Raw genomic sequence first — 20,285 nt, forward strand, 5'->3', positions numbered from 1 at the left:
CATCTATGAACACTGCCCAGTAATATATGAAGGTGCTTCTTGTATCATTGTCCATTCCAGAGTAGTGGCAATGGGGTAGTAAGCTGGAGGGACCATCCAAAGACAGCTAGACCCTTAGGAACAGCAGCTCTGGCCATGAAACATGGCTTTCCTCATCAGAAACCTGCGGAGACAGAAGAAAAACCTACAGCGTGACCTCAGATCTTGACACTGCTCTGCTTAAACCTTCCACTGGTGTTACTGGCATGGCAAGTGAAGCCCAGGCTTACCACCACAGATCCGGAAGCCCTACAGCCCCGGTCTTCCTCGCCAGCCTATTTAACATTCTAGTTTTCACTTAGTTGGCCCCTAACACTATATCAAACAACCTCCACTCTCCCTACAAGCTGGCCCTGTCTTCTCACAGAGCTTTTACGCCTGCCACTCACCAGTCTCCTAGCTCCCCATTTCCTTATCTTTCAAGCTTGAGCTCAGAAAGGTTTTCTCTGGCTCTCTCTCCAAAATGCTCCCTCTTCCCGTTCTGCTGTCACCATCCTGTTAAAACTTTTGTATCACTAACGATCTACAGCTAAGAATCTACAACCATTTTATCAAACTATTTTTCACTTGTTTACTATCATGCCCTTACCCAAGACCAGAGTGTAGGTTCTGTGAGAGGAAAGACCTTTTCCGTGTTGCTGCCCACCACTGGTAGCAGTGTCTGGCACAGAGTAGGACTTCAGCAAATACTTCAGAGATGAATGAACGTGTTCTAAACTGCAACCTGCCCCTGTGGCTATCTAGCTGTATAATTTGAGGTGAGCCACTGCACCTGTGCAAACTTCGGTATCGTCGTCTGTGAAGTTCTGCTAGGATGCAGGCTCATTTACATACTGAGTTTTTGAGTTTCCTCAAAAAGTGAATAGAGCTTACCCTACAATCCAGCAATTGAACTTAGTAATGTATCCAAAGGATACAAAAATACTGATTCAAAGGGGCACATGCACCCTGATGTTTAAAGCAACATTATCAACAATAGCCAAAGTACGGGAAAAGCTTGAATATCCATCACAGCACGTGAGCACGCGCACACACACACATTGGATTACTCAGCCACTGAAAAGAATAAAATGTTGCCATTTGCAACGATGTGGAAGCAGCTTATCCTAAGCAAAATAAGTCAGAAAAGACAAACCATATGATTTCACTCATATGCGGAATTTAAGAAACAAAACAGATGAAAATATGGTGGGGGGGGGAAGAGAAGGAAGGAAACCATAAGAGACTCTTACCTATAGAGAACAAACTAAAAGTTGATGGAGGAAGGGTGGGTGGGGGGTTATGCTAGCTGGGTGATCGGTATTATGGTGGGCACTTATGATGAGCACTGGCTGTTACAGGCAAGTGATGAGTCACTAAATTCTATGCCTGAGACCAATATTACACTATAACTATAATAATTCTATTAACTAGAATTTAAACAAAAATTTGAAAAAATTTTTCTTTCCTTTTCTTAAAGGAGACTTTAAAAGTTTAGAGACTAAAAATGAAGCACACAACTGGGCAACAAAAATCACCATTTATTGAACAATTCTTATGTATTAGCACGGAGCTAATATTAATTAAGGCCTATATTATATATATGTATACTGAATCTTCCAACATAAGTATTATTGTTCATATTCTGTAGAAGAAAATTTAGGCTGCTTACTTCACTCCTTAAAATGCTGCCTCAGTTGTCACCTTTTTAATGAGGCTTTCCATGGTCAACCTATCTAAAATTACAAATCCACTCTCTGTCCTGAATTCCGTATTTATATGCCCTGCCTTAAATTCTGCATGACAATGTATCCCACTTATCTTTTTATCTCCCCTTATGAAAATACAAGTTCTACGAGGCAGAGATTTTTTTTTTTCCTCTGTTCTCTTCTGAAACCCCAGCACCCAGTAGAGGACCTGATACAAAGTAGGTATAAGTATTTAAAAAATGAGTAATGAATGAATGAATGTACAGCTGAGTGCACTGATGAGTTTCTATGAGGTAGTTCTGAAAGTCTGTTCAGTTCAAAGCCTTTCCACGTGTTGGTACCAGAGTTACTGAGTACACACATGTGTTTGTTTGTATATATTATATATATGTACATATACATATATGTAATATATTGCATAAAAGTTGATCAGTAAAGAAATGAAATTAGTAAGACTGGTGACAAGGAACTAGGAAATGAAGGTGAGACAGAACATCTGTCTACAAAAAGACAATGCCATTCCCTAAGATGCGCAAAGTGCAATTATTAATTTTTTTTACTTATCATAGAATATGATGATAAAGGGTCTCACTGGGTTGCAACGTGGGAGGACAGACAACTAAAGCTGAACTGCATGATGAGCTGAGTCTGGTATGTTCCCCTCAAGGAGGTCTCTTGAGTTCTAAAGCTATTTGGGCGAGGAGGCTAAAAGCCAATCAGGAAAACTCTGAAAAGCAAAGACTTCAGGAGCCCCAAAAGTACTGAGGAAACAGAATTGGTGTTCAGATCCCACCAAGAAGAGGGGACCAATATACATTCCTGACTCATGTGGAACACCTGAGAGGCTAGGTCTTAGGAGCAAAGGCAAACCAGAAAGAGTCTAAACCTTACCAGAACTGTACCTCTGTCTCATCTCAGAGATAATCACCCATCTCCACCCCTCCACCCCATCTCTCTCTCTCTCTCTCTCTCATACACACACACACACACACACACACACACACACACAGAGTCACACACAGTCTCCTTATCAGAAGAAAGAATGAGTCCCTGGACAAAGATAACATCACCTGAAGCCTTTGTTAAGTTGCCCTACATAAGGTCAGGCAGTCAATTACATTATGGTATGAAGAAAGAGACAACCAAATAACAAAAAAGAAAGTACCAAATAATAGAAACACATATAAAGTTGATCCAGATACTGAAATTAAATGCTTAATGTTCTTCTAAGCTGTGACTAATAGGTTCAAGAAATACAGGAAAAGATGGCAAATACAGATTTTTTAAATTATAAATTCCACCAAAGAACATAACCTAAAAAGGAATAAAACAGAAATTCTAGAACAGAACACTATAACAAAAACTAAAATTAAGAACTCAATAGTTCTGCTTTAGCAGGAGATTAGGCACAGGAAACTTACTAAACTCCAAGACAGATAAATAGAAAACATCCAATATCTAAGAGTTTAGTGTATATGAAAGAACAGTTTTAGGGGACAGCATCGCTGATTTTTACGAATGATAAAAATAATAAGACATACTAGTAGGCACCTGCAACTCTTCTAGGCTCAGTGCATTTAATCCCTATAAAACCAGTGAGGTAGGTAGTATCCTATTAAGATCTCCCTTTAACAGACAACAAAACTGAAACAGTTTAGATAATTCTGCAATCGAGTGAATGGATAAGGCAGAATCTGAACTCGGGCAGTTTGACCCCAAAGCCCATGTAATCAGTAAACCGCACTGCAGTGGCTAATAACAACTGAACTTTGGTGACATTTTTATATTTGTTACTATCCTCTTAAATCCCTCCCAGCATAGTTAGATAGAATTAGTAATCAGTGACTGCTCTAATGATGACTTGTAAATAACTTAAAGTTAACCATAAGTTATGACTTGTAAATAATTTAAAATTAACCATAAATTATGCCATGATGCTTTTATATGGCCATTTCGGAGAAAACCTTGGTCGGCTGGTCCCACAGGTACAGCCAGGTAGTGACTCCAAATGCAGGCTAGCACAGGAGGAAAGAAACTCTACAGTCTCAGACTTGAAAATTCAAACCTATAAAATGACAGCCCATGTAATATAAAATTATGGAAGAGAAATATTCAGCACAAATAAAGAAATGGCAGAAATACCTAAAGAGATAACTTCTTACAAAACCTACATGGGACACAGAGAACTCCTCTCGAGAGTGCATGTGACAGCAGAGTTTAAGCTGGACTTAGCTCATCGACCCATTTGGGATTACAGTACAAACTCTGAAACTATTCTAACGAGAACACCTTTCCTTTCTCATCACTGGTTGAGAAAGCCAACAAGAAGCCTTCTCTGACCTTCAAATGCCCTGCTTTATCCAGAGGAGGAACTATAAAATTAATTTGTAGTGAGAAAAAAAACTAAAAATGCTGGGGGAAACTGTTACCGTCACCTCCTGGCATTCTGCCATTACAAATAAAGCTCTCTCTACAAAATTTTCTAAGTTAAAGAAAAAAATACCGCTTATAATGCACTTTTCTGTCTTTAGACATCTGGACCAAGATTTTGTAAGGTCTGTGTTTGTGGTCCTGATTTTTAAGAAACATTTTAAAAGTCCTACTGATAATGTCTGCAGGGCTAACACACTCTCAAAAATGTTACTCTGCGTACCACCTGCAAGGTGGGCAAAGCCATCAAAACTGGGATTTTGGCTTCTGAAAGTGGCACCCCATGTTCTTTCCAGGCATATCTAACCATCACCTTTCATAACAGTGAGAACCTGCCACATTTCAGGAAACATCTAAGACTAAATTCTGGAAACTTCTGGTCACAGCACAAACTTAGTTTCTTTGATGAGAACTTAAGAGAAAGTTCTTCAAACAACAGAAAACTGGTAACATTAAAAAAAATACTTACCTTTGAATATTTCTGTAATTCAGCATCATCTGCAATCTGTGTATCCAAAGTAGCAACCTAAATTTACAAGGAAAAAAAAAAAAACTTCAATATTTGTAAAAGCGTTACTTTATTTCTTCTTAGGTTTTCTGAAAAAAAATCTGTAAACCCTATATATTAATAACACCATCTAATCTGCATTGTCATCTTTTTCTGATATTTCTGAAATCAGGAAGTATTATACATAATGCAAAATGTCAAAGAAATATTTTTTGTTGTTATCATTTTCTAGAGCAATCTTTTCCCCCTAAATTACTTGGTTGAACCAGAAGGGAATGGGCAAAACACATATGCTATTTTTAAAAATCCATGACCCTTAAAATTTTAATATAATCCTCTGTTATAAGGGTCCATAAAAACTTTATTCTTTTAGCAAAGCCAAAAGCATAATCATTTTCACTTTTAAATTCAGGCCTTAAAACGAAGTTTGCAAGGTCAGTAAAGTGAGATGAATTTGGAAAAACTGAAGCATCTGACTTTCCACAGCAAACTCCACCATTTCCCTGGGAGACATAGCTGGCAAGGACACAAACAGAAAGACCTGGCCTGGTAAGCAGCTCACGGAATATACTTACAGCTCTTAATCCTGTCCTAAAACTATTGTTCTAAGCCTCAGTGGTAGAGATCCACAGAAGTGAATTCCTAGCAAGCAAAATACTTTACTGATGATGTGCATCTGTAAATTGTTAATAAAGTAGGGTGTATCTGGAGGGAGGGGATAAGTTAAACAACGATCCAACTAAAGCTTCTAGAAGTACTGCATTTCACATAAGTAGATTCTAGAAGAAAAATGAAATCAGAAACATCAGAGTACACGAGGGCATGCATGCATTTATTTATCTTGCCTTGTTTCTCCTTTCTGCTCCTCATCCCTCAAGACAGCAAGAATCCTTAATGAATAAGTTGTCACTTTAAATTCCCAACCTCAAATTCTGTCTCTTCTTTCTCACCATTATGTTATGCTCTCACTGTGTGATAAATGAAATTCGGAGGAGTAGTTATGAGGATAAAATTTTAACTAAAAAGAGCCCATCACAAAACTGTCCCATGGATATATACTGGGACACCAAACTGCTTTGTATATCAAACCACTACGAATAGTAGAAAAAGTTATTTGCTAAGGTGATAGATAGCCTAATGACAAAACAGCATTTAAAATCTACAAGGTAAAGAAGCAGCAGTTCATGAGGACGAAAAGCAAGTATGAAATTAGCAAGAATAGAGTATGGAATGTTTTAACGCATCTTGATGATGCTGGAAATTTCCTGACAATAGATAGTGGTTGCATGTTCTGAACCAAGAAAAGGGAAAAAAAAAAAAATCTCTAACCAGCCAACAAGCACTAATGATAAACATATGGGAGACAACATGAATGACAATAGAAATTTAATAGAATATTTTATTACTAATGCATTTAGTGAACACCGTAGACGCTTTTCCAAGCACAGCTTTCTGCTTTCACATGGGATTCATAGGGGGGGAGTGTAATCAATCCCTTACTCGATGAATCTAATAACAGGTGAAAGGAAGTCTAATGGACCACCGGTGCTATAAACTTATACCTAACCTAAATTACTTCCTGTTCTCCCTAATACATTTGATAATCATTCTTTCATTTTTCTCATAAAACTGTAAGATTCTTTGTGAAACATAGGACTAATATCCACAGCCCTTTCAGTGTACAATAAAACAAACAGATCATAAAAGCAATCATAAAAATGCCAGCAATTTTAAGCAGCTGATACAGGTTATAAATTTAAAGGCAAGTCTTCTAAAATTCTTCTGCCTACTGTTGACTTAAATGTTTTCAACATGAACCGGGTGTCTGCTAATTATAACTGAAACTTGTGTGCAGTCCTTAATTGTTCTTACAGCTTAAAATGTTTAAACAGGGGGGAAAAAAAAATCAATTGATCCCCTAGGGAAGAAAGGCAGGAGGAAAAATAAAGGCAAGCTGGCTAATCTTGAGCTCTCCCATTTCCTTAAACTGCAATGTTAGGAGCTTGACATGCAATGAAACATGAATGTTTTTTATTACAATATTTTAACATACCATTACTTCATAATCCGGGCCCAACAGGTTTTCCCATCTAGATTTCAGCTCATTTTCTGGAGAGTCTGGGACATTTTCTGGAGTTTAAAAAAAAAAAAAAAATGAAGCTACTATGAGCCAAACTTAACTACTAAATTCCTCAATAATAGCACAGTCCCAGCAAGTAAAAAGGAAATGAATAACAAGGAAAATGGATTAACTTGGGTCTACCAGGTAAAGTAAACCAGAGGTGACTTATAAGACTAAGGTAAAATGTTAAGGCTAGTTGTGACCAAATTATGAAGTGGCTTTCGTTAAGGACGATTTCAAAGGGAAGAGGAACTGATGAGTTAGAAATGAAATTTGAAATATACCCACTTTATATGTAAACATCCTGAAGTTTACAAGTAAAATACATCTGGCTTTGCTTTACAATATGTTAAGACAAACAAGGATTTAATTTAAACGTTAATCACTTCAAAGTAATACCTTCCACTCATCCACAGAAAAAGTAAAAACTTATCAAAACATTTTTACCATCAACTGGGCATATGAACACAATCCAATCAGACTTCTCATCTGGGTGGATATAAAACCATGTCTGGCTTAATTCAACCAGGGAGATACAAGAGCTTTAACATACTAGAAACTCTGTGTACTTTGGTCTCATGTAGTTATTTGGTTATACCTTCGTGACTGTTGAGTATAATATTGCTTTTGCATACGTAAGATAACGTTGCAGAACTAAGACAGGTTTTAAGTGCTCTGCCTAGCCTCCTTTATGGTCTTAGCCAGAAGCTCAGGACACAGTTCTAGTCTGAATAACACCTAATGGGCAAAAGTTGAAGTACTAAAATACAATTTCAACTTATATCCATAGCAGTAGCAGAAAATAAACAAACCTTCACCTTTTTTTCTGTAAGTTAAAGAAAAACTCTTTCAATTTTGTCACAAGATTAAACAAGTCACAGAACACTTACTCCAGCTGACATAACCATCTGTCTAAAATCAAACATAACTTGCAACATCAGCTCTTTCAGTCCGCAGCACGGACAGCTCATCTTGGATGCATATAACGCTTAATTACATAACGCAAATCATCAAGTAAAGGCTAACCTCAGAATTCAGAGACTAAGACTAATAAACACCAAAGAGCTTAACTCACTAGATGTTACCCATGCGAAAACAAGGATATTCGTAAAAGAATATCCATGAAACGGGGCGCCTGGGTGGCTCAGTGGGTTAAAGCCTGTGTCATGTTCTGTCATGTTCAGATCATGATCCCAGGGTCCTGGGATCGAGCCCCACATCAGGCTCTCTGCTCCACGAGGAGCCTGCTTCCTCTTCTCTCTCTGCCTGCCTGTCTGCCTAGTTGTGATTTCTCTCTGTCAAATAAATAAAATATTAAAAAAAAAAAAAAGAATATCCATGAAATAACTATACCAACGGACTTGCTAATTTACATGTAGGGTATAACTAACCAAAGATCTTATTAAAAGCAAAATATCACTTATGTGGGCTCTGTACCTTTGTGCCTATCTATTGTTGTCAACAACAGATAGGCACAATTTCCAGAAGAAATTACATTATGACGACGTGGCTAGAACTGGAGGGTATTGTGCAGAGCAAAATAAGTCAGTCAGAGAAAGACAATTATCATATGATCTCTCTGATATGAGGAATTTGAGAGGCAGGACAGGGGGCTGGGGAGTAGGAAGGGAAAAATATGAAACAAGATGGGACCAGGGAGGGAGACAAACCATAAGAGACTCTTTTTTTTTTTTTTTTTTTTTAGATTTTATTTATTTATTTGACAGAGAGAGAGAGATCACAAGTAGGCAGAGAGGCAGGCAGAGAGAGAAGGGAAAGCAGGCTCCCTACTGAGCAGAGAGCCCAATGCGGGGCATGATCCCAGGACCCTGAGCCGAAGGCAGAGGCTTAACCCACTGAGCCACCCACGTGCCCCCATAAGAGACTCTTACTCTCAGAAAACAAACTAAGGATTGCTGGCGGAGTTTGGGGGGGATAGGGTGGCTAGGTGATGGACATTGGGGAGGGTATGTGTTATGGTAAGTGCTGTGAATTGTGTAAGACTGATGATTCACAGACCTGTACCCCCAAAGCAAATAAAACATTAAGTGTTAATTTAAAAAAAGGAAGAAATTACATTATTAGTTCTACCATCTTTGTTAAATTTCTTTCGTGTAGCAGTTTCTTATCCGGTAAGCCAATTTGCAATGTTTTGATGGACTTGTAAGCTTAAAAACATGATATTTAAAGATGACATTTCATACACATGTATAAAACAATGTTATCTCACCTACAGTTCTTTTAACTACTTCATCTTTCATTTGTACAACGGAAGTACAGATAGTCACGAGTTTTAAAGCACAGCACAAAGTACCAGAGGAAAAAAGACTATTTTCACAGACCAATAAATCCTGAGCTACACAAAGTGACTTAAAAATGAATAGTATGATGATCCGAAACAATTATTCAAATGGCAATGAAGGGGAACAGAATATGCCGCCCCAAAATATGCCATATTAGCATGTAGAATATTTTGAACTAAAGGCAATCAAGACCAAGCCGACTCAGGAAAAACTTTTACCTCTCCCTTAACTATCCAGAAGAATTTAGATAGGAGGCCTATACCAGAAAGAACTATTACCAGAGAGAACTTTTTTATCTGAAAGACCTATTGGCATGGCAGAGCAAACGTTTAATTACCAAACATTTGCTTTTCTTACCATGCTGTGAATTACCCTCCTCATCTTTGAAGCCCCAGGCCTCCATCCCATTCTTTAATTTAGAATGGCGTATGAGGTTCATCGGCCCAACTTACCCTTGGGTCTCCTATTTTTTTTTTTTTAACTTTTATTTATTTGACAGAGAGAGAGAGAGATCACAAGCAGGCAGAGAGGCAGGCAGAGAGAGAGGAGGAAGCAGGCTCCCTGCTGAGCAGAGAGCCCGATGTGGGGCTCGATCCCAGGACCCTGAGATCATGACTGGAGCCAAAGGCAGAGGCTTAACCCACAGAGTCACCCAGATGCCCCTTGGGTCTCCTATTTTTATGGGGCTTCCACATACTTATGAAATTTGTTTTCTCCTATTAATCTGTTTTATATCAATTTAATTATTAGACCAGTCAAAGAACCTAGAGGGGAAGAAGAGAACGTTTTTCTGCCCCTATAGCAAAAAAGACAGCTAATTTCTTAGCAGTTCAATGACCTTGGTCTTACTGTCAAGATGAAATTATACATATTCATGAAGAAAAAAAATGCAATGAGATTGATCCAAAAAGAGCAGATAAAAAGTGTCTGAAAATATTTCTAACTTCAGAATGTACTTGATTTTCACACAACAATTCCATGAAAATCTATCTGGGTTCACTTGAATTTAAAAAGCAAGGATCTAACCACAATCCACTTGGGTCAAAAAGAATAAGGTAAATTTCCAAATTATAGGAAATTTTTTAACTTGAGTGAGGGGTTACTCCTCCTTTCAGGTCATTCTTTCTTGAGACAAGACAATCAAAGCCAAAACTTCTCTGCAAGAGAATGGTGTTAAGTATCCCATTTCATTTAACTGTCAAGGCTTTTTCCAGAGCACCTCTGTGCAGGGAATTGGGTGAGACTGCTATTCCAAATGCTTCCAGAACAGAGTCAATTATGTAGCCAAGTATCCATACAAAGTGAAAGGACAAAGTTGTACATAAATTAAAAAGAAGATTAAAATATAAGTATATAGGAATCTGACAATTTGAGAAAACATGTAAATATGTATATGTTATAAATTATTATGGTAAAAGGAAATACTGCTATATGTATATAGATAGCTAGATATCTATAGCTATATCAATGATAATACATGCTCACATATGCTCTAATTAAAAGTGCTGACAAGATTAAAAAAATAGTTAACATATACTAATAAAAATGCATTCAAAATTAGACAAAGATTAAGCAATAACATGCTTAGTCCCCAACTACCACAAGTGTTATGATGTTGATATGAAGAATATCCTATTTTGGGGCGCCTGGGTGGCTCCATGGGTTAAAGCCTCTGCCTTTGGTTCAGGTCATGATCCCAGGGTTCTGGGATCCAGCCCCGCATAGGGCTCTCTGCTCAGCGGGGAGCCTGCTTCCCTTCCTCTCTCTCTGCCTGCCTCTCTGCCTACTTGTGATCTCTGTCTGTCAAATAAATAAATAAAAATCTTAAAAAAAAAATCCTATTTTGGGGCACCTGGGTGGCTCAGTCAATTAAGTGTCTGCCTTCGGCTCAGGTTATGATCACAGGGTCCTGGGATCAAGTTCCAAGTTGGGCTCCTTGCTCAGTTGGGGAACCTCCTTCTCCCTCTGCCTGCTACTCCCTGTGCTTGTGTCAAGTAAGTAAAATCTTTAAAAAAAAAAAAAAAAAAAAAATATATATATATATATATCTTATTTGGGGGGCACTCAGGTGGCTCAGTCAGTTAAGCATCTGCCTAGTCCTGGGATGAGCCTCATGTCTGCTCCCTGCTCAGCGGGGAGTCTGCTTCTTCCTTTCTCCCTGCCCCTGCCCTTGCCCATGAGCTCACTTGCTCGCTCTCTCTCACTCAAATAAATTAAAAAAAAAAAAAAATCCTATTTCGTATCTTTAAAATGCTTCTAAAATTTCTCACATTAAATTAACTATAAAGAGAGAAAACGGTTACAGATGAGAAAGTCAAATCACTTTGTTTGGAATTGAATGGTCTGTGCCTACCTAATTTTTCTACACCTTGCATGTTGTCATTTTTCAGATTATCCATTCTTTCTTCAGTTTCCTCATCCCCACCATCCAGATCAGTTTCCGTTTCCACTGCTCCAGTTAGGTAGCGGGCTGGTGTTTCCGATGGCTCTACAGCAGTTCCTAAAATAAGAATTGCTAACTTGAATCACTAGCAGATGAACAGAGTATTTAAGTGAGGTTATTCCAGTCCTGTTCACAACCTCATTACAAACATCTTAGGTAAATTACATATATGATTCCTTTATTGAAAAGGATAAGGAAACAGGCAATGGGAAGGTAAGATCAAGGTCTAGTTGTTGACAAAGCAGAAGTAAATACTTATCCACAAAGCCTTGGAAAAGAAAAAGAACACCGAGGTCTTACACTCTTGTGGTCCTGGTGGGTAAGGAGCAAGATAGGCAAAATAAGCCCATCCCAGTGCTCTGGGCTCTCCTAGGTTTTGGCACGACATCATGATCAGTTAAAAAAAAAAAAAAAAAGTAACTCTACATAGGTTACTTTATGAATTGGAAGGGAACTGGAGAGAATTCTCCTGTTTGCAATGTTTCATCCCTTAGCTAAATTAAGCTAAGTAAAGCTTTCAGTTTCAAGTATGCAAGTCATTATGTATCTCTTAAACACAAGAAAGGTTGAACAAGAATCATTTTAGGTGGGGCGCCTGGGTGGCTCAGTGGATTAAGCCGCTGCCTTCGGCTCAGGTCATGATCTCGGGGTCCTGGGATCGAGCCCCGCATCGGGCTCTCTGCTCCGTGGGGAGCCTGCTTCCTCCTCTCTCTCTGCCTGCCTCTCTGCCTACTTGTGATCTCTCTCTGTCAAATAAATAAATAAAATCTTTAAAAAAAAAAAAATCATTTTAGGTCATTTTTATTTTTTCTAATTTTTTAAAAAAGATTTTTATTTATTTGACAGAGAGAGAGAGTGACAGCAAGAGAGGGAACACAAGCAGGGAAAGCAAGAGAGGGAGACAAAGGCTCTCTGCTGAACAGGGAGCCCGATGCAGGACTTGATCCCAGGACCCCAGGATCACGACCTGAGCTGAAGGTAGACACTTAGCCAACTGAGCCACCCAGGCTCCCCATTTTAGGTCATTTTTAAATGATCACCCATGATGTACAAAGTATTCCTACCAAAAATGTTTAACCTGGATCTAAGGCTTTGTATCTAGCTTCTCACAGGAAATGTAGCAGATAGAGGAACAAGCTGAATTACACCACAAGGACAATTAAATTCAGTATGTAGTATTCTAGTGACTAATGGACAAATCCCTTTACAAAAAGTCTGTGCCACAGAGGCAGGGGTGGGGAATTCTTCTAGATTAATGCAGGTAACAAGTCCAATGTGTGATTGAATCTTCGTTTTTGTGAGGTTTTTCCTTCAGAGAGGGGAAAGTAGAAAAAGAAGCTGCAAAAGACATTTGGGGGGAATATGTTAAGTATCTGACATTAGGGAATTACTATCAATTGTTTTGGTGTGATAATATTATAATATTTTCATTTTTAGAAACTACAGATTTAAGTATGTAGCACTAAAGTGCCATGATGTCTACTACTCATTCTTAAATGATTAAGGAAAAAGAGAAACAGATGAAACAAATATGGCAAAACATTAACAGCTGAATCTAAATGGTGGATTTGTGGGTATCTGTTACATTATTTTTTGATTTTTCTGTATGCTTAAAAATTTTTACAATACTGTTGACCCATGAACAATCAGGGTACTAGTAGGGGCACTTCCCCTCCACATGCAACTGAAAACCCACATAAAACTTCTGAATCACCCCAAATATAACTACTAATAGAGTACTGTTGGCTAGAAGCCTTACTGATTGTGTAGTAAATTAACATAGTTTGTATATTATGTGTATTATATACTGTATTCTTATAATAAAGCTAGAGAAAAGAAAATGTTATTAAGAAAATCATAAGAAAATACATTTACAGAAAATATAGTACAGTACTGTATTTGACAAAAATCCATGTATGAGTGGACCTACACAGTTCAAACCTATACTATTCAAGGGCCAAAAGTTGAAAAATGAATGTTGAAAACTATAAAAAGTTGAAAACTTTCAACTATAAAAAGTTGAAAAATATAAATGGTTAAAAGTTATGATCTTGGGACACTTGGGTGGCCCAGTCAGTTAAGTGACCAACTTTTGATTTCCACTGGAGTTGTAATCTTGGAGTCCTGGAATCAGGCCGCATATGGGCCTCCCCACTCAACAGGGCATCTGCTTCTCTCCCTCTCTCTCTCTGCTCCTCCCCTTCCCCCATACTAGGTGCTTGGGCTCTCCCAGACACACTCTCTCAAATAGATAAATCTTTAAAAATAAATAAATATTGTAAAAAAAAAAACTTTTTAAGTTCCTATGATCTTAACATGACATTTTTAATCACACCTAAAATTTCTAAGATCATTAATCCATTGACACACAGGAAAAGCACAGTCTAGTTCTAGCCAAAGTAATGTGCCCAGAAGCTGCTAGTGTCCCTGGGGAAAATACTTACATACCAGAGTTTACAGTACAGAGCAGTACAGGATGTAATTGTATGCTATAGTAGTATACAAACTGGTACACAAATAAGATATACAAGACATATGAACAGTAGGAGTGTAAAGGAGAAAAAGACTTTAGAATGGTAGAGGAAGGTATTGTGCAAGAGCTAGAAGTGCGGTTTGCTTCCGTAAAGAAGACAAATGCTGGCTCTGGAAGACAGGCTCAAATGTTGTTATGTGGGGCAGGGAACCCGGGCATCAGCATTCGCCTACATTACAGTGGCTGCACATAAAGCAGGTGACTGCTACAAGGTGTGATAAATGCTACAGTAGAACACTCTTCCAAGGGTGCTAGTAAAGCCCACAGGAAGGACCTCTCAACCACGGAAGATGTGCAAATTTAGCGTCAAAATTTATCCCAACATAAATTTAAAATGGAAGCATGCGCAGGAAAGAATTGCTAATTCACAGATGACATACTTTATTTGATACAGTAGACTGAAGCCAAGGGCTCTATCAGAGCTATTAAAAACCATTATGTTGATATAAATATTTATGTAAACCTTTTAAGGTCAATATAGCATTTGTACAATTTGTACTATTTAGGCAATTTTTAATTTCATATATACGATGCAGTTGACAGGGCATCTGTCTTTCAGCAGCAAAATTTCCACTATCACATAAAACTTAAAAAGTTCCAATTTAAATATAAATCAATATAGGTTGAAAGCAAGGCTTCCAGGCATATTATATCTTCAAAAGAGACGGGGGGGAAAATGTATTCCTCTTCTGACAAATTCTAATGGAATGATTTCTTACTCACTAGTTCTATAACTAGTCATTCATTTTAAACTGAATTTGTTTTAGGACTGCCAAATTTTTTTGATCTACACATTATTAATAACTTGGTAATTAAAAAAACTGGCATGCATAATTATATATTTGTTCTATAATGAAAATGTGCTATTCCTTAATCAAAATAACAAATATTTCACAAATAAAAATGTCCTTAACAGAAACCCAGGTTTTATTTCCCCCCTCTGTATTTCAAAGAATAAATCAGGAGACATTAGAATCAAATATATTGTTAGAAGTCATTTGAGGGAGACAAACCATAAATGACTCTTAATCTCACAAAACAAACTGGGGGTTGCTGGGGGGAGGTGGGATTGGGAGAGGGGGAGCGGGCTATGGACATTGGGGAGGGGAGGCGAACCATAAGAGACTATGGACTCTGAAAAACAACCTGAGGGTTTTGAAGGGTCAGGGGTGGGAGGTTGGGGGAACAGGTGGTGGGTGATGGGGAGGGCACGTTTTGCATGGAGCACTGGGTGTTGTGCAAAAAGAATGAATACTGTTACGCTGAAAAAAAAAAAAAAAGAAGTCATTTGAAATCTGAAGTGTGCAAAATGTCAAAGCATTAGACAAATGAGAGTCCCTAGAACAAAAGGTGCCAGCGCTTTATTATTCAAATATAATAAATGAAATTTAGAAGCTTTTTGGAAAAATGATTTCTGTCTCCATTTAGAACAGCTCGCAGAGCTTAATGCATGTCAGGGTTCGTGTTCTAACATTTGGACAGGCACCTCATCATAAGCAAAGGAAAACTCTTCTTCAGTGCACAAATGAGCTGATTCATTTCTCCATCACTGCATTACAAAAGACGGGCAGTTATTCCTTCCCAGACTCACAGAACAACTTCCATAAGTAAGCTATTCCTCCAAGCCCAGACTTGGTGGTGGGAAGAGGGACCGTGGCATAAGCTACCTGGGTCTGAAGGCCGTTCAAGTGGAGAAGCAGATGAAGACGCCTCCCTTCGAACCCTTCGAACCAGGGTTAGATGTACCACTTGGCCTGCATTCCGTAATACTTCAACAACATCCTGGTTGGCAAAACCCTGAATATCCACACCATCCACCTAAAACATTAAGAGACACATTACACAGAGGTTTCAAGTTAGCCGCTGTTTTCAATTCTGGTGAGGCAGAATAAAATTAGGCCTCTATCCCCTGCAAAATCCCAAGATATTTCCTAAGCCAAGAGTGATGAAAGATGCCTCCTTAGATGGATCTGAAGGACAAAGATTCAAATGACAACAATAAACATTTGTTTCTATGTAAACCACGAAATTAAATGTATGTGTTTATGTAGATGTGTGTGTCTATGCTTCAAAAATATTATTCAAATAAACTTTAAAATTTAACAAATTTCTACTAAATGGAGAAAGACCTGCCTGAATGGACAAAAGGTAATTACAACATTCTCCAATATATAAAATACCTCAAATCTGTATGTACTTAAAACTATTTACTGTTAGGGGGCGCCTGGGTGGCTGAGTGGGTTATGCCTCCGCCTTCGGTTCAGGTCATGATCTCAGGGTCCTGGGATCGAGTTCCGCATCGGGCTCTCTGCTCAGCAGCGAGCCTGCTTCCCTCTCTCTCTCTCTCTGCCTGCCTCTCTACTTGTGATCTCTCTCTGTCAAATAAATAAATAAAATCTTTAAAAAAAAACCACTATTTACTGTTAGTAGAAAAATTACTTTCGTGAAGAGATGAAAAGAGCTGATTAATAGCCTACTAAAATGCATATAAAATGAGTGCGTATACAGAACACAGAGGTGCTTGAAAGTCTTTTTTAGGAGACTGCTAGAACACCTTTCAGATATATGAGTGTGTGTGTGTATATATTTCCCCCCCTACCAATATGATTAGTGACTCCTTTCTTCACCCATGGTTAAAAAACAAAAGCAGGGACGCCTGGGTGGCTCAGTTGGTTAAGCGGCTGCCTTCGGCTCGGGTCATGATCCCAGCGTCCTGGGATCGAGTCCCATATCGGGCTCCTTGCTCAGCAGGGAGCCTGCTTCTCCCTCTGCCTCTGCCTGCCTCTCTGCCTACTTGTGATCTCTCTCTCTGTCTCTCTCTCTCTCTCTGACAAATAAATAAATAAATAAAATCTTAAAAAAAAAAAAAAAGCAAACAAAAAAACAAATTTAGGACCTTAAGAGCCAAATCAATGAGATTTCACTGAACTTAATTTTTTAAAACATTATGAGATCAGGGGCACCTGGGTGGCTGAGTGGGTTAAGTCTCCTGCCTTCGGCTCACGTCATGATCTCAGGGTCCTGGGATTAAGCCCCACATTGGGCTCTATGCTCAGCAGGGAGCCTGCTTCCCCCTCCTCCTCTACCTGCCTCTCTGCCTACTTGTGATCTTTCTGTCAAATAAATGAATGAAAACCTAAAAATAAATAAATAATTAAAAAAAAAAAAAGGTGGCTGGACCATTTGAAAAAAAAAATTATGAGATTATATGAAGCCATTCTCCTCTCATACACACTACCAGCACGATAACTTCTTTTCGGGATGCCTGGATGGCTCAGTCGGTTGGGCTGCTGCCTTTGACCTGGGTCGTGATCCCAGGGTCCTGGGATCAGAGTCCCTCATCACCCGCTCCTTGCTCAGCGGGGAGCCTGCTTTTCTCTCTGCCTCTGCCTGCCATCCTGCTGCTTGTGCACGCTCTCGCTCTCTCTTTCTCTCTGATAAATAAATAAATAAATAAAATCTTTAAAAAAAAAAAAGATAACTTCATTCCCCTGACTTGATTCAATGCTAAAACAAAGGGCAGGTACTTACAGCAACTATTTTGTCATTCACTTGAATTTGGCCGTTGTGGTAAGCAGCACTGCCAGGTATTATACTTTTCACATAAATCCCGGAAGCCTCCCCTGAGATGCACAAAAACATATGGAAAAAAGGAAGAAAGCTCTAATTAGACCTTGATTGCCAAATTCATATCAAGAGGTTAATTAGCTACAGGGGCTGATGTGAGGCTTGATAAACACTATTTTGAACACAAGCAGAGAAATTGATGGATTATTTCAAACTGTCACCATCACAAATGACCCGAATTTGAAATGATGTGACTGATGACTATTTCTGGAAAAATAATCAGTAATGGAAGCTTGATGAAATGCACTCTACTGTAAGCTGGAATTCAGAGAGCCCAGGCGGTCTCATCCTCTTCTCTTGGGCTGTCCCCTTTCTTCCTGCTGCCTTGGAGACTTACCACTTTTCACCAGCACTAAGACAAGAGCCTCCTACCTGGTCTTCCCTGCCTACATTTAGTTTGCTGCTCATGTTAGCTTCCCAGACTTTCCCAGAAAAGTACACACAATGTTCAAAGAAAAAAGAAAATAAAGAAAAAATTTCAGAAACATTAAATAACCTTCACATTATAAAATATTTAAATACAAACAAATGGCTAAATAAAAATTACAAATATATAAAAAGTATACAGGCCTATGGGCAAAGACTAGAAGAGAAACTGGAAAATGAAAAACCATAACTCTGGATGATTTTATTGTTTTATTCTTTTATTTCAAATGAACTTATAATACTGTCCACAGAAGAAAACTAAACATCAATGAATTCCTATTGCCTACATAATAAAATGTAAATTTCACAGAATCATATTCAAGGACCTCCATAATCTGCGGAAAACTTTACCTATCTTCCAATTGCCATCCCTCCAAGGCAAAAGTTCACAGACACAAGACTCTCGATATTTCACCAAAACGTTAAGTATTGTCATGATGTTATCCCTTTTCTTTTTTTTTTTTTAAAGATTTTATTTATTTATTTGACAGACAGAGATCACAAGCAGGCAGAGAGGCAGACAGAGAGAGAGGAGGAAGCAGGCTCCCTGCCAAGCAGAGAGCCCGATGCGGGGCTCGATCCCAGGATCCTGGGATCATGACCTGAGCTGAAGGCAGAGGCTTTAACCCACTGAGCCACCCAGGCGCCCCGATGTTATCCCTTTTCTTATTCATTTTTTCTTCCTATGAAACTCATCCTTTCTACCAAAATCCTTTTTCATGTCTAGCACAAATGACTCTCTGTGAATTGCTTATTTCTTTCTGTCAAATTTAATCTTTCACCTGCCATATGACAATAGTTTGCTTATAGCTCTGATAAGACACATATTTCATTTATCCTTAAACAATTATGTTATTTACATATTTCTTCCTCTGACTAGTCTTTTCTTATATTTGTTTTTCTATCCCTTTCCGAACCAAGCAAAGTAACCCCCTCAAAAATCCAATGAATAGAACAAGACAAAAATTACTCTAAAAGTCTGCATGTCAAATAGCAAACTGAATTTTTAACTGTTCCAGTTTTTGGATTTACCATTGCCTCCCTCTCCCAAAGTCCCCAAAACTTCTTTTGAGAGTAAAGAAGTAAGATGACTCTCTATTCAGTAAATAAATATCAAATTTTCTCAATTTTCTATCAGTTATTTACCTTCATTTTACTTGGTGTATATATCATATTGTTAGGTTTATAAGAACACTCCAAAAACTTACTATAATAAAGGTTCATAAGCCATAAGTTTAGGAACTAAGCCATCATTTCTCTAACCTGACAGCATATTAAGAGCTATTCAATACAGCTTTTTCCTCAACATTATTTGCAATCCATACTTAGCTCTTTTGGAATTCATTTAAATTCTGAACCTAATAAAGGTGGCACTTAGAAAAATCTAAAGGTCTGAAAACAGTTATTTCATTAGGCTAAAATAGCACAAGGTGGTCTGACATGAATTTCATTCAGGACTTTGAATACATTAGCACTCTTAATCTTTCCACCTGCTGTAAATATGCAAAATAATAATTTTTTTTAAAAAATTAACTTTCTAATCTTGCTACTTTTTTTTTAAAGATTTTATTTATTTATTTGACAGAGAGATCACAAGTAAGCAGAGAGGCAGTGAGAGAGAAGGGGAAGCAGGCTCCCTGCTGAGCAGAAAGCCCGATGTGGGGTTCGATCACAGGACCCCTCGTTCACAGGCCCCTAATCTTACTATTTTTAAAAACAAGAACATTTCATAACTCTGAATTCATGTTACTAGCAAATATTTATCCAAAAGGTTTATTTTTCCTTACTCTAATTATTGTCTTATAATAACAGAGTAACTCCTAACAATAAAAGTTACCAAAGCTTTACATGTAGTAGTTAAGGGAGTGTTATTCAGAGATACTTGAGCCATGTATGTATTCTTATAACAGAATCCCTTTATATGACAGGAAAATAATTCTAATTAAAGAATTTGTTTTATGTTTTTTTTTAGTAATTATAATAATACTTTTTAGGGGCACCTGGGTGGCTCAGTGGGTTAAGCCTCTGCCTTCGGCTCGGGTCCTGGGATGGAGCCCCGCATGGGGCTCTCTGCTCAGCTGGGAGCCTGCTTCTCCCTCTCTCTGTCTCTCTGCCTACTTGCGATCTCTCTGTCAAATAAATTTTAAAAATTTAAAAAATAATAAT

At 38.1% G+C, this 20,285-nt stretch overlaps 1 protein-coding gene across 6 annotated transcripts in view; it reads right to left on the reverse strand.

Moving 5' to 3' along the window:
• The window catches only part of PATJ (PATJ crumbs cell polarity complex component), a 366,180-nt gene that overhangs the window by 306,884 nt on the left and 39,011 nt on the right, over nucleotides 1–20,285 (reverse strand). For all 6 annotated transcript variants that reach the window (XM_045999612.1, XM_045999585.1, XM_045999595.1 and 3 more), the window contains exons 10-14: nucleotides 17,598–17,689; nucleotides 15,734–15,884; nucleotides 11,444–11,590; nucleotides 6,719–6,795; nucleotides 4,627–4,683 (exon numbers count right to left, since the gene is read on the reverse strand). In XM_045999612.1, coding sequence (XP_045855568.1) covers nucleotides 4,627–4,683; nucleotides 6,719–6,795; nucleotides 11,444–11,590; nucleotides 15,734–15,884; nucleotides 17,598–17,689 — 524 coding nt within the window. The remainder of the gene's footprint in view (nucleotides 1–4,626; nucleotides 4,684–6,718; nucleotides 6,796–11,443; nucleotides 11,591–15,733; nucleotides 15,885–17,597; nucleotides 17,690–20,285) is intronic.

The sequence above is a fragment of the Meles meles genome, chromosome 1, assembly GCF_922984935.1.
Source record: "Meles meles chromosome 1, mMelMel3.1 paternal haplotype, whole genome shotgun sequence".
Lineage (NCBI taxonomy): Eukaryota > Metazoa > Chordata > Mammalia > Carnivora > Mustelidae > Meles > Meles meles.